This window comes from Mixophyes fleayi, chromosome 10, assembly GCF_038048845.1.
Source record: "Mixophyes fleayi isolate aMixFle1 chromosome 10, aMixFle1.hap1, whole genome shotgun sequence".
Taxonomy (NCBI): domain Eukaryota; kingdom Metazoa; phylum Chordata; class Amphibia; order Anura; family Limnodynastidae; genus Mixophyes; species Mixophyes fleayi.
Genome location: NC_134411.1, coordinates 55,554,714 through 55,567,822, shown reverse-complemented (window position 1 = coordinate 55,567,822; position 13,109 = coordinate 55,554,714). Strand labels below are relative to the sequence as shown.

General features: G+C 35.3%; 1 protein-coding gene across 1 annotated transcript in view; it reads left to right on the top strand.

Annotated features, from left to right (window-relative positions):
• The window catches only part of LOC142104229 (chymotrypsin B-like), a 28,483-nt gene that overhangs the window by 13,263 nt on the left and 2,111 nt on the right, over positions 1–13,109 (top strand). The window contains exons 4-9 of the mRNA XM_075188795.1: positions 3,935–4,532; positions 5,475–5,578; positions 6,976–7,055; positions 9,115–9,193; positions 9,690–9,870; positions 10,752–10,885. Of these exons, the coding sequence (XP_075044896.1) occupies positions 4,481–4,532; positions 5,475–5,578; positions 6,976–7,055; positions 9,115–9,193; positions 9,690–9,870; positions 10,752–10,885 (630 nt within the window). The 5' untranslated portion in view covers positions 3,935–4,480. The remainder of the gene's footprint in view (positions 1–3,934; positions 4,533–5,474; positions 5,579–6,975; positions 7,056–9,114; positions 9,194–9,689; positions 9,871–10,751; positions 10,886–13,109) is intronic.

Here is a 13,109-nt window from a genome sequence, read left to right as displayed (position 1 = left end):
GGTAGTTATATTGCATCAGCAAGTTCTCTTGCAGGCAAAGATTCCAAAGCATATTGGAGTTTCAAGATGTGCTGTTCAAGCTCTTATGTAGAAGCACAAAGAAACAGGCAACATTGAGGACCTTTGACGCAGTAGTCAGCCAAGGAAACTTAGTGCATCTGATGAAAGACACATCATGCTTACTTCCCTTAGAAATTGGAAAATGACCAGCAGTGCCATCAGCTCAGAACTGTAAAAAAACAGTGGGACCCAGGTACACCCAACTGTTGTTCGGAGAAGTCTTGCAAGAAGTGGTTTTCAAGGAAGAATTGCAGCCAAAAAGCCATACCTTCGACATGGAAACAAGGCCAAGCGACTCAACTATGCACGAAAACATAGTAACTGTGGTGCAGAAAAATGGCAGCAGGTACTCTGGACTGATAAGTCAAAATTTTAAATATTTTGCTGTAATTGAAGACAGTTTGTTTGCAGAAGTGCAGAAGAGCGGTACAATAATGAGTGTCTGCAGGCAACAATGAAGCATGGCTTCATTTCAGCAAATGGAGTTTGGATTTGGTCAGGATTGATGGTGTCCTCAATGCTGAGAAATACAGGCAGGTACATATCCATTATGCAATATCATCAGGGAGGCATCTGATTGGCTCTAACTTTATTCTGCAGCAGAGCAACGACCCCTAACACCTAACCTCTAAGCTCTGATCGCGACATCATCGAGTCTGTCTGGGGTAACATGAAGAGACAGAAGGATTTGAGCAAGTCTACAACCACAGAAGATCTGTGGTTAGTTCTCCAAGATGTTTGGAACAACCTCCCTGCCAAGTTTCTTCAAGAACTGTGTGCAAGTGTACCTAGAAGAATTGATGCTGTTTTGAATATCAAAGGGTGGTAACACCAAATACGGATTTGATTTATATTTCTTTTTGGTTCATTGACTTTTCATTTTGCTAATTGATAAAAAATAAACTATTAACACTTCTATATTTTTGAAAACATTCTTAATTTGCAGCATTTTTTCCACACATTCCTAAAACTTTTGCACAGTATTGTGTGTATATATATATATATATATATATATATATATATATATATATGTATATATATATGTTAGCCAAATCCATCCAGTGGAAGGCACAGAACAGGCTTTACAGGTCAAAGTTCTGCCCAACGTACATCAGCTTTTGTCGGGTTAGGGTCCAACTAACACCTGGGCAGGATCAAATTGGACCACCTCACGTTGGTTTCATCCCAATCAGTGCAGGGGTGTCGAAGATATTCGCCTAAAAACAAACAAACACATTTCATATATATATATATATATATATATATATCTATAAAGAGAGTGAGAAAGAGAGCAAGAGAGAGATCTCCCCAACTGCAATTTATTATGGATATTAAAAAAGTCACCTTGGAAGTCATCTTTAGATTTTACAAAAGGGGAGAATTATGAATTTCCGTATTTCCCCATGTATAAGACGCACCTTTTCCCCCAAAATTTTGGGTCTAAAAAAAGGGTGCGTCTTATACACTGCCAGCGCTATTTACCTGAATGAAGAAGATTATCCCTGGTGTGAGGATAAGAGAGAGGAGTCCCCGCTGAACCGATCTGTGCTTCCTAGTTTCAGGGAAAAGGGCCTTCAGGAGCCTCCCACAGTCTCTGATGTGTCGGAGCTGTCATTCACGTGACCGGCAGCTCCGATGACCGCCGATAATTGAGCTCAGCGTGTTTGTAGTATGGTATGTACCGTATACATGTCACTATGCTAGATGGGCTTTTAGTATTAGGCATGTTACCGTAGTTGGGCTGATTAGTAGTTAAACATCCTTAACATAACCATCACTCCATCCACTTATGTAATACATCTTTTTTTTCATTTTGGACCCCAAAATTAAGGTGCATCTTATACATGGGTGCGTTTTATACATGGGGAAATACGGTATATTTTACTTTTTCATCTTATGCATGACCTTAAGGGAAGTAAGGTATTTTTTGGCTTGAATAATTTTCAGGTCCCAATTTTAAAACTCAAAATTATGGGGGAACTTACCGCTTTGTTACAACAGTCTTGCAAAGGGAAATATTTTCAGCAAATTATATTTAGCACATTTATCAGCACTTTATCACTTGATTGCATTGCTTGGGAGTTTTTTTTCTGTCCCACCTGTTTCTCTGATCATTGATTAACCACTTTTGAATTTTGGTGTAGTTTTGTTACTCACTGAACAAATTTAAGTTACCGTGTCATAAGATATGCATTGTATTGTATGATTATGATGAGTTTGATTGTAGGGTAGGACTCTGGGCCTTATGAGACTCCCTGCAAACAGGAACTGGTGTTAACATTTTCAGTTGGAAGTCATGTGCACACACTGAAAAGTAACGTAGGTACAATCTCAAAGTTAACATACATGGCACATTAGAAAACATTGCCCATAGGTCCCATACAAATCATTACAATATAAGGGCCACATGTAGAGTTAGACAGGCGTAAATTCCGTTAGACAAAAATATACATTCTACCTATTATTCTAAATCAGACACATCTCAACTGATCATCATCATTATCAGTTCATAACTTAGACTAGTGGTAGAGCACCCGCAACAGATATGCTTCCTAACAGATGTATCAGCGTCTAGGTCTACATCAGTGGCATTTACTTAAAAAATGCCCCTTATTGGACCTTGCCTATGCTTGCATGCCCCTTACCTCCCACAATCTGCCTCTATAAGTGTAAGGAGTTGTATACATAACATGTGGCTGACTGAATACAAACTCAGGCGCAAGTCTATTTTGGGCCGTTGCAGTAGTGAAAATTGTATTTTGTGCTATGGAAATGAACTTACGTCCAATTGTACATGAGACAATACATGACTAATCCTCCTCTTTTTTTTATCATAACCCCCTAATTATTAAAATGTGTAACTACTCATTAAAGGCTTTGCTGGAAATAGAGTGCATCAGTAGGAGGGGCCAGCAATCACATATCAGACTGACCAAAATATAGGGAAATATTTAAATATTGTGGGAGAACACATAGGTCTACTTTCAAAGTATGAGTACATTCTATTGTACTATATCTGCCCGAAAGGTTACATATTGTCCATTCATTGATAAATACACACATAGGGCCTGAGTCATTAAGGGACGTATCTCTGCTTTTTGTGCGTATCGTACGCAATTCCCTTCTGCGCATGCCCAGAAAAAGGACACTCGGCAGTCAACGAAAGCAAGTCTGCTGCGTATGCCAATGCAAATGACTGTTACAACGGCCTACGATTTCTGGGAATGAACGGGGTGGGGAAAGGGCGTGTACCCATACTCGATGCATAATGTGGGCGTGCCAAACTCAAGCGAATGCAGCCACGTCGGAATGAAGCTCTGTGTGTGTGAAAGTTTCTTGTTTTTTTGCCGTATCTCTTTCACCAGCTAAGGGTCTAGTATAAGTCCTGAGTCAGTATCATATGCATGCTATAACATATGTCTGAAATCAGGAGCAACTGTTAAAATGTATTTTATGTACAGTAGACATTAAGGACATTTCAACGGAAAAAAATATATAATTTTTATTTTCATTTATACAGTTTCCATTTCTAATTATAAATAACTATATTATTGATGGGTAACATTAATTGATTAATAATTTTTTTTCTGTGCGTTCTTCTGAGATTTCATATTCCACATATGTATTTCAAATCCTGCAGTGTCTGGTCTATTAGAGCAGAGTGAACTACCTCCATTGTCAACACCAGACGTATCTTGAGATCTGCTCTTTCTGACTCTGGGAGTATGCAGAGCCGATTTACGTGCCGTTGAGAACAACTGCACGATGCGCTCAGTATGTGTGCCTTAATGACTCAGGCCCATAGTTGCTACAAAAACATTTATATGAATACTTAATAATTGCTGCAAGTAAATTGTATTACTCTTTATTTCAGAAGATCAGGGCCATCTTTTCCATTGGGCATGATAGGCAGCTGCCCGGGGGCCCCACGGGCAAGGGGGCCCCATAGGCACGGCTCTTAATGAGAATAAATAATCCTGCAAAAAAAAAAACCTGCAAAAAAAAAACCTTCAAGGGTCACTAAGCAAGTACATCTATCTATCTATATATATATCTATATCTATATCTATATCTGTATCTGTATACATCTATATATCTATATCTATATCTAAATCTATTTCTAGGGGCCCCGGTGCACTGCTTTGCCCAGGGGCCCATAATGTTGTTAAGATGGCCCTGCAGAAGATGCCATTTTTAAGCACACTGTGGATAACCTTTAGCTCTATTTTTATGTGGCAATGACCTTTATCACCAATGTACATAGCCTTTTTCCACATCAAACTTTCAATAAGGGGAGGGGTATTTGTTATCATTGAACATACACCTGTCATCCAATCATTAAGCAAATTGCCATCTTATCACCTTTAGTTCCATTCCTATATAAGCTCTTCAAGTTCTTCACCAGTATACACTAGCAGTTATGGCTTTTCTGTGGCTTGTTTCCTGTCTGGCTTTTGTCAGTGCAGCCTATGGTAAGTTTAATTGCATTACTTTAAATATTAAAGGCTATTTTATCAAACAACAACTCTAGCACCTAACAATTAATCAACTTGCTAACCTGTACATTCTTATGCTTACTTCTTGTGTCTTCTATATTTTTTGTTATTAATGTATGATTTTCCAGTGTTTTTCTGGCATTTATTTCAGTATTTTGCTGTTGTTTTACTGCTTTTTATGTATAATGCATATTCCCCACAGTACAGCACTGCAGAGTAATATAGCATTCTATAAATAATAATAATAATAGTAATAATAATAATAATTTACCAGGATGCACTGTATTGTAGTTTTGTTGCATTAGTGCATTGCTTATGTCTAACATTTGGCATAATATGTTCACAACAACAACCATACCTGAATTTCCTGCAGAAGCAATTAATACATAAGTTTGCCAATTTCTTTAAATGTCGCCAACATATTTAAATTATTACCAAAGACACTTTGCTGTTTTCAAAGTGAATGTATGCAATAAATCTGTGGAACACTTAGGTACTAACCCCCTAAAACAAACCAACAGTTGAAAAATGTAATTAATCACTGGGGAAAAGTAGCTTTGAGACTTTGACTTATGGATTACCAAATTTTAAAGTAACAAAGAAATCAATGTTAATTTTTTAATAGTATCATTCCTACCTGAATGAATATAAGTTGAAAAATATGTTTGTAATGTTTAATCACATCTACTTTTAAGATCAGTTTTGTTTTTTTATTTCTCTAATTATTATTATTAAATGATAGTAGATATTTGTGAATATAATATTAATTTTTATTTAATATAAGTGATATTAATATATGTATATACATATATACATAACTGTTCTTTTGTGAATTTATTCATTCATTTTTATCTGTATTATCATTGAAACATTGCTAAAAAGTGGTACATTATCTAATTCCAATACTTTTATTACCAGGCTGTGGAATTCCACGTATCCCCCCAGTGGTGACTGGTTATGCCAGGATTGTGAATGGTGAGGAAGCAGTTCCTGGATCTTGGCCCTGGCAAGTCTCCCTACAGGTAAATTAACATAGACAAGAAAAGTTTACACTACAGGCATTGTAACCAAAATAATACATATGGGACACTTTACTAACTGTAAATTATAAGAAGTATAGAATAAGTATTAGAAGTCACCAGGCTTCCTTGTGGCTATATAAAAACATGAGGCCGCACGTGTATGAATTTTTAAAACTTACTAGCTTATTGAAAGTGTTAATATACAGTAAAGCAGCTGAATTTAGTATTTAGTACAATCACAGAACCTCGATTTAGTAAAAAGATGGTGGGGATGGATTATATTAATCACATATGTATCATCTGGATTATATTAATCACACATTTATCATCTAGATTATAGTTTGAGAACTGACATTATCCAAGAAAATAAATAATTAGAGCAAGCAGCTTATTCTTATTGTCATTTAGGTTTGCATTCCACCAAGGATACCTATTGCAATTGCAAAAGTCCATTTTGAATTGAATTCTATAAGGTTTATATAGTTTATAGAAAAAAACATCTTTCATTATGGGTCTGCAAAGTAAACATTTATCCAGGGCATCCAGGACGCACTATGACCTGCAGTGCCCACCTGGAACAATATTGTAAAATAAACACCCATACACTGACAAATAGATTATTAAATAAAACCCACCCTACTCATCACTTTATTGCTACCTAAATCCATAGGGGATTCTCTTATTTATGATGTGACAGATGTTATCAACAGATGTATGTGTATGCTATTGTGTGTGGGCACAATACAAATTAGAACATTTGACATTAGTCAAACAATTGTACTCCCAAGTTAGCATTGGCCCAATTGGTTTCAGAAGTAGAATGGGAAAAAGGCATTCTAAAATATTGCTGCTAAAGTGGGCCTAAATAACTAACCTGAAGAAAAACTGCTTTTCACTAAGGTTGAAAAGCTATTTCATTTGCAGACAAAGTTGCCAGGGTTTGTTTTAAATTATGTTTGAAAGAAGTCACATGGGAGAAGCCCTATAATAGCAGACTGAATTATTCTTGAGATATGTTTTGACAATTGAATCATCATTAATTAAGTTTAGTTTTGTAGAAACCATTGCAAACACTTCTAGTATATTTCCAAAGCATCATTATACCTGAAAATGTCAACCACATCACTATCTAATAGTTACTCGTTACTCAATAACATTTGCTACTGCATTATAAATGGTGCCTCTCTGCCTTATGAATTCACCTTAATTTATCCTAACCTAAACTAGTAAAGTAAAATGTCACATACATTTACTACATGTACATTTACTACACATCATATTTTACTGTACTTTATAACTGATGGATGCATGTTCATATTGGATATTGTATTTATGCTATGCATAGCTATCGGAAACTAAGAAGCATCTATTAATGGTTTGATGTTTGCGCCTTGCAGGACAGGACTGGATGGCATTACTGTGGTGGTTCCCTGATTAGCAGCAGCTGGGTGGTAACCGCTGCTCACTGTAGTGTTGCGTAAGTTTAATGATAACAAAATTACTTTTGTGATGCAAACAACGCTAAAATATAACTGTCTGTTTATTGTAAAAGGGGAAAAAAATCTAATATCTACCCCATATGGATTTACTCAGACTAAACACGTTTTATTTAAATCAACAATGTACAAATTTAAACTATATTTTCATCCTTTGCCATTGGTGAGTGTGCTAACTCTTCATATTTTAGAAAACAGATATTGAGATTTAAGGACTGGGAGTTCTTTGGTCAGTGTTATTTACATGCAGTACTGCAGTATTTGTGTAGTAAGCATGGTGTAACATATACAATAATATGCAGCTGTTTAGGAAAATTGCTGTGATACATAATAAAATAACCCTGCAATTTATTATTGGTGGAGCTGCTCTGGGAACCCTGGCTCCTTTCCTCCTCAAAGCCTTTTGGTCTTCACCTAATGCTGCTGGCATATAGAGATAACCCTTTGACACGTGAGGGAACCAGCGAAGCTGGAGAGGCTTCAGCTGGATCCTAATTTAAAAGACAAGTAAAGACCAGCAAAGTTTTTTGCAGCTTAGTAAATTCACCAGTGTTACTATCCCTTTAGAGTTTTATGGAGACAGCAGTAAGCTACGGTAATTATCAACCCTTTGCTAAAAAGCAAATAGGGGAAAAACCCTTTTGTCAGCGTTTGAGTCAGCATTTGGCTCTTGATCACTTGTTAAATAGACCACAGTATTGATTTTGGAATTTTGTGTGTGTTCGCTTTTATTTCACACATTCACATTTAAACCTGTCACATATGAAATACACATGCTGCATTCCAATTGATTGAAATTATACAATCTCAACTGCCTTGGTATAGGCGAATAAGTCTGAAGTTTAGGGAACTGCCCCACCTTCCTTACAGTGAGAGCTTTCAACTGAACTCATGCAGCTTGGTGATTTAACATGTCATACTTTAAATGCTTGACCTTGCATTTCTAATTTTATATAAAATGTGCACCACCTATTTATGAAATTGGAAGAAAAATGGGGTATAAAGTGGAGTTATTGATTAAGTAAGTAAAGATTGTAGCAGGTGTTGCTGAATAGTTTATGTTATTTCTCAAAATGTGAAGGAATAGTTGATTAACAGATTGCCAGATGACCAAATGACTAGCAATTGAATGAATAGATTGATCTTGTATTAATTTACATAACCTAAAATATAATGTTGACAATGACACCTAATACAACAGAACACAAAGAAGACAAGCTAATACATTATTTTTTCGGAATCCCAGTTTTGCTGCTAAATTGACAGTGCTAACTGCATAGTTGCCAACATTTTAAAATATTTTACTGGGTCACTTAGCTGCCGAGTCGTTGCATCTAAGCACATCATATGAGATACTGTCTTGATGGATTTTAAAGCATCACAATAAATTTACTGAATTTTATTATACCATGGTGTTTGCATTTTAAATATCTCTGATTCATTAAGAAAAGTTAAGAAAAAAATAGTTTTCTATTTTGCACATAAGTTGCGGTAAATACTGTCTCTTCTTTCATGTAGCACAGAAATACTTGATAGCTTATTTGTACACTAAAATTTAAAGTTGATATTTTTGTGCTAAATGAAATAACAGACAGTATTTAACTTATGTGCAAAATAGAAAGCAAGTTTCAACCCCTTGCATTGTAAAATGGTTTTGTCCAGGAGACTTCTTACTCAATTTTTTACTTAACTTTCATGAATCAGGCCCATAAAGTGGAGAATGAATGGTAAGAATTGTGGGCGCTGAAATGTGTGGGGATAAATTGAAGCAGATGGGGATTTGCAATAAAATATGCAAGTTTAGGCAGATTAGGGTGTGTTTGGATAAATTGGAGGTGTTGTTTGTGCTGATCAGGGTCTTGGTTTATTGTGGTCCAATTTTGCCTGGATACATGTCAAAATCCTGCTGACATTATTACCCTGATATGCTGTTAATGTACCATAATTACATTTATTATAAGAAAGAAGAATATTATAGAGAGATACAAGACCTGTTGATTGTTTTATTTTGCTACATGATGTGCTGTTTTTAACCTATAGGAGCACTGACCGTGTTGTTATTGGAGAGCATGACAGAAGCTCATCTGCTGAAGCCATCCAGTCTCTTACTGTTTCAAGAGTGAGTGTTACTGTAGTATTTTAACCACTTTGGTGGTTATAGTCACATGTTCCAAGAATATTCAGACTCTTTTGGCCCTTGCAATGTTATTTATGTCACTATTTAAGGCTAATACATTTGTAAAGTATACATTAAATTATTTACTCTTTAAAGACTATACAACATTAATACTGGATATTATGCATATTTAAAACATGTTAAAGGAGGCATTGCATGCATAAATCTATTGCTAAATTAAACATTCAAAAACTGACCTCAGATTCATTCAGAATACAATTCTGAGACTGTATTAGTGTTATTAATGAGCAAAGTTTTGTAATTTAATCAGAATGGGACAGGGATTAAAATGTTACAGATTTATAGATCCCACCATTTCCTTTTGTCAAACAATAACCAGAACATTAGATTAAACATAAACAAACATATAATTAGATATTCAATATTTATCATTTACATACTTTTATTAGTATTTACTTGTTCTTTTTATCTTTTAAAGGTTTTTACTCACCCCAATTGGAACTCCAACACAATAAATAATGACATTTCTCTGGTTAAACTTGCCAGTCCCGCTGTCTTTGGTAGCACTGTATCTCCAGTGTGCCTTGCTAATCCCGGTGAGGCATATGATGATGGTCGTATCTGTGTTACCAGTGGATGGGGATTGACCAGATACAATGGTGAGAACCAATGATGTATGAGTATATATGCACGTTGCAATTAGTGGCTCAATGTTCCTTATATAGGCAGTCAATGTTGTTGATAAAAGACATCTGTCTATGAAGGCAGAACAAAATAAACTATTTAGTCTCTCTTTACAATTTAATAACACAATTGCCGTTGTCAAAAAAGCAGCTCATTTCTGATACCCTCATTCCTAGTTCCTGCTGTCTCTAGAGTCGTTTGTCCACGGATTTTTGTTTTCCTTCAGGAAAACACAGCTTATTTTATTATTGTCGGAACAAAGTGTATTTTCCCAGATTGTATCATGTTTCATGATCAGTTTTAATAACATGGAATGCAGAATTTAGGTCAAACAGGAAAACCACTAACAAATAATTCATAGCAATCTAAGCTATTTCCCCTGTACCCTTCAGATAAACAGTTAAATCACTGCTCAAAAACTACAAATATATTATGTACATGTATTATAGATGATTTTGTAGATTATAATAATAAAAAATATGTTTGTTTGTTTTTCTGGGTGAAGACCATCAATGTTACATTATATTTTTTAATAGACAGGTGCCAAAATAAACACCCAATACTCTAGATGCAGTCTATTAAATAACTTATATAATAGTAAAAATATGTGTGCTCATGTGCAGCTCTTATTTGCGTAGAATATATCGACATTTGTTGCTGTCCAACTAACCAACTTCTTCTGTAAAATAACTGACCTTTTAATTGCTTTAAATAGTTAGGTGGAAGAAGAATGCACAAGTGATTTATTTAGTTTCTTGGTTGGAGGGTTTTCCAAGTTATAATGTATTAATTGTATATTTTAGCTTTTTGCAAATCATTATATAGCTGAATGTGTTTTCTATCTTTCTGTATAAAGCATATCTTACACCCAACAAACTGCAGCAGACTGCTCTGCCTGTGATTTCCAATGCTCAGTGTAGGAATTATTGGGGTAGCAACATCAGTGACGTCATGGTCTGTGCTGGAGCTGCTGGATCCTCTTCTTGCATGGTTTGTATCTACATTTTAAAAACATATAGCTCTGTATTACTATTTTAGCTGTTAGTCGTTGAATGATAAAATTATTTGACAAGCAAGGAGAATGATCAGAGATACTGAGTCTGTAAATGTACTCCCAGATTCTTCACAAACAGGTTCTCTCCATGTTTGGTCTTCGAGCATGACTTACAAAGTGAATTGCCCATTCATCTTCCAGTGTACAGACTAGAAAGCCAGTGTTGGGCAGATGAGTCCTGAAGTAACAGTTGTGGCAAGAGCTCCCTTCATGTGACACAGAAATCAGTCACACGGGCAACTTCTTGCTTAAATTAAGTGCTTTAATTATTGCAACACAATAAACAGCACCACTTTAAACAGCAAACAATGTTGTCAGGATGACACCAGGCAAACTGACACATACTAGTCCCAGTTTTCTCTAATTGGTGACCGGCCGCTAGTTTGCATCAGTTACAATGCACACAGGCCCAGCCCAGTCTTTTATAGTCAAGACTTCTCCCACAGCCTTGCTTTGACAAACAGGTGACATTCCCCCTTTGCCTTTAAAAGGAGGTCCCTGTAGATGTTCTGTAACCTCTCTTGATAGCAGACACCTTGCCAGCCTTCTTTTGTTATGTTAAATTACATTTCTTGCTTTTAGTTTGTAACACATGTCTCAGACCTGTTTCTAACTTATAAAAAGCTTAATATTTCCAAGCGCTGCCTATGATTTGTTGATAATTAGAACAAATTATGGTGCTGCTTGGGTAAGTGAGGTAACTTTCCCACCAATAAAACTATCTAATAAAAAAAAGCATATACCGTATATACTCGTGTATAAGCCGAGTTTTTCAGCACATTTTTGTATGCTGAAAAAGGCCACTCGGCTTATACACGGGTGAACTTACCTGGTGTCCGGTCCCTCGGCTGTTAACTTCTGCATATGCGTTGCAACAACAGGAAGTTCGGCATTTGAAATGCAAATGCCGAACTTCCTGTTGTTGGAACGCATATGCGTTCCACTGCGGGGGTAAGTGAAAAATCTCTCTCTCTCTCTCTCTCTCTCTCTCTCTCTCTCTCTTAAGCGATGCTGCGGCTAGGTAACAATCTGATTTCTATTTGATGCACATTTCTATTTGATAAAGAATATTGTTTTATCCCATACACAGCTCTTATTCATTAGTCAAACTTAGGTTAAAGCGCAGAATATTCTTCTTTAGATAACCTTTATTGTGTTTATTATTTAAAATAAGGTAATTTTATGTTTGTCTTATTGTCATTTTATATTTCTCTCTCTCTCTCTCTCTCCTATGGTAATCGGAAACCTATATGGGTAAATTAAGCTTTTTATTGACCTAAAACACCTTTCCTTTGGGGTTAAACATATATAAAAATAAGTTCCAATATAGATGTAAATTAAAATGAAACTGTACTTCATTTTACAACTCTCTCTCATATATACAGGGATGCCACCTGTCAAAACTGTACTTTTCATTTTTTTACAAACCCATCAATTTACTTCACAAAAGAGCACCCTAGGGTATTGCTTACATTATCTTTGATTTATTTAGGTTAGGTTGTACCCAATGATTTTATAATCATTTATGAATGTTCCTTGTCATCTACTGTTATTTATGGTTTAGCTAAAAATGATTTCATAGATTGAACCTATCATTTTTATTTAGTTTTTTAAATTAGCGTTTTTTTCCACCCTAGGCTTATACTCGAGTCAATAAGTTTTCCCAGTTTTATGTGGTAAAATTAGGTGCCTCGGCTTATATTCGGGTCGACTTATACTCGAGTATATACGGTACCCAGCGCACCAATATTTACCTATAGTATGTAAATAAGGTGTTCTGCATTACATGTGTCCTTTATAGATGGAAAATATGTCAATCCTTATAAAGTATAAAATGGAAAGTAGATATAATTTTAGTTTTGACAAAAAGTGTTGATCACACAATACAAATATGTATGTGAAGAAAATAATCCTTTACTCAATATGTATGGATAATGATATAAATGGAATGAAGTGAATGTCAACCAAACATATATAAAACTTATACTAAATCAGAACAAAACAAATTCCATCAAAGAAAATGAAAAGAGAAAATAGAAAGAGAAAATAGAAGAAAAAAGAAAATAAAAATAGGTGTAGAAAAAAAACGAAAAAAAAAAACATAATTGTCCAATCTGAAATTATATTTGCTTTCTGTATGAAACTGAATCTAGGTACACA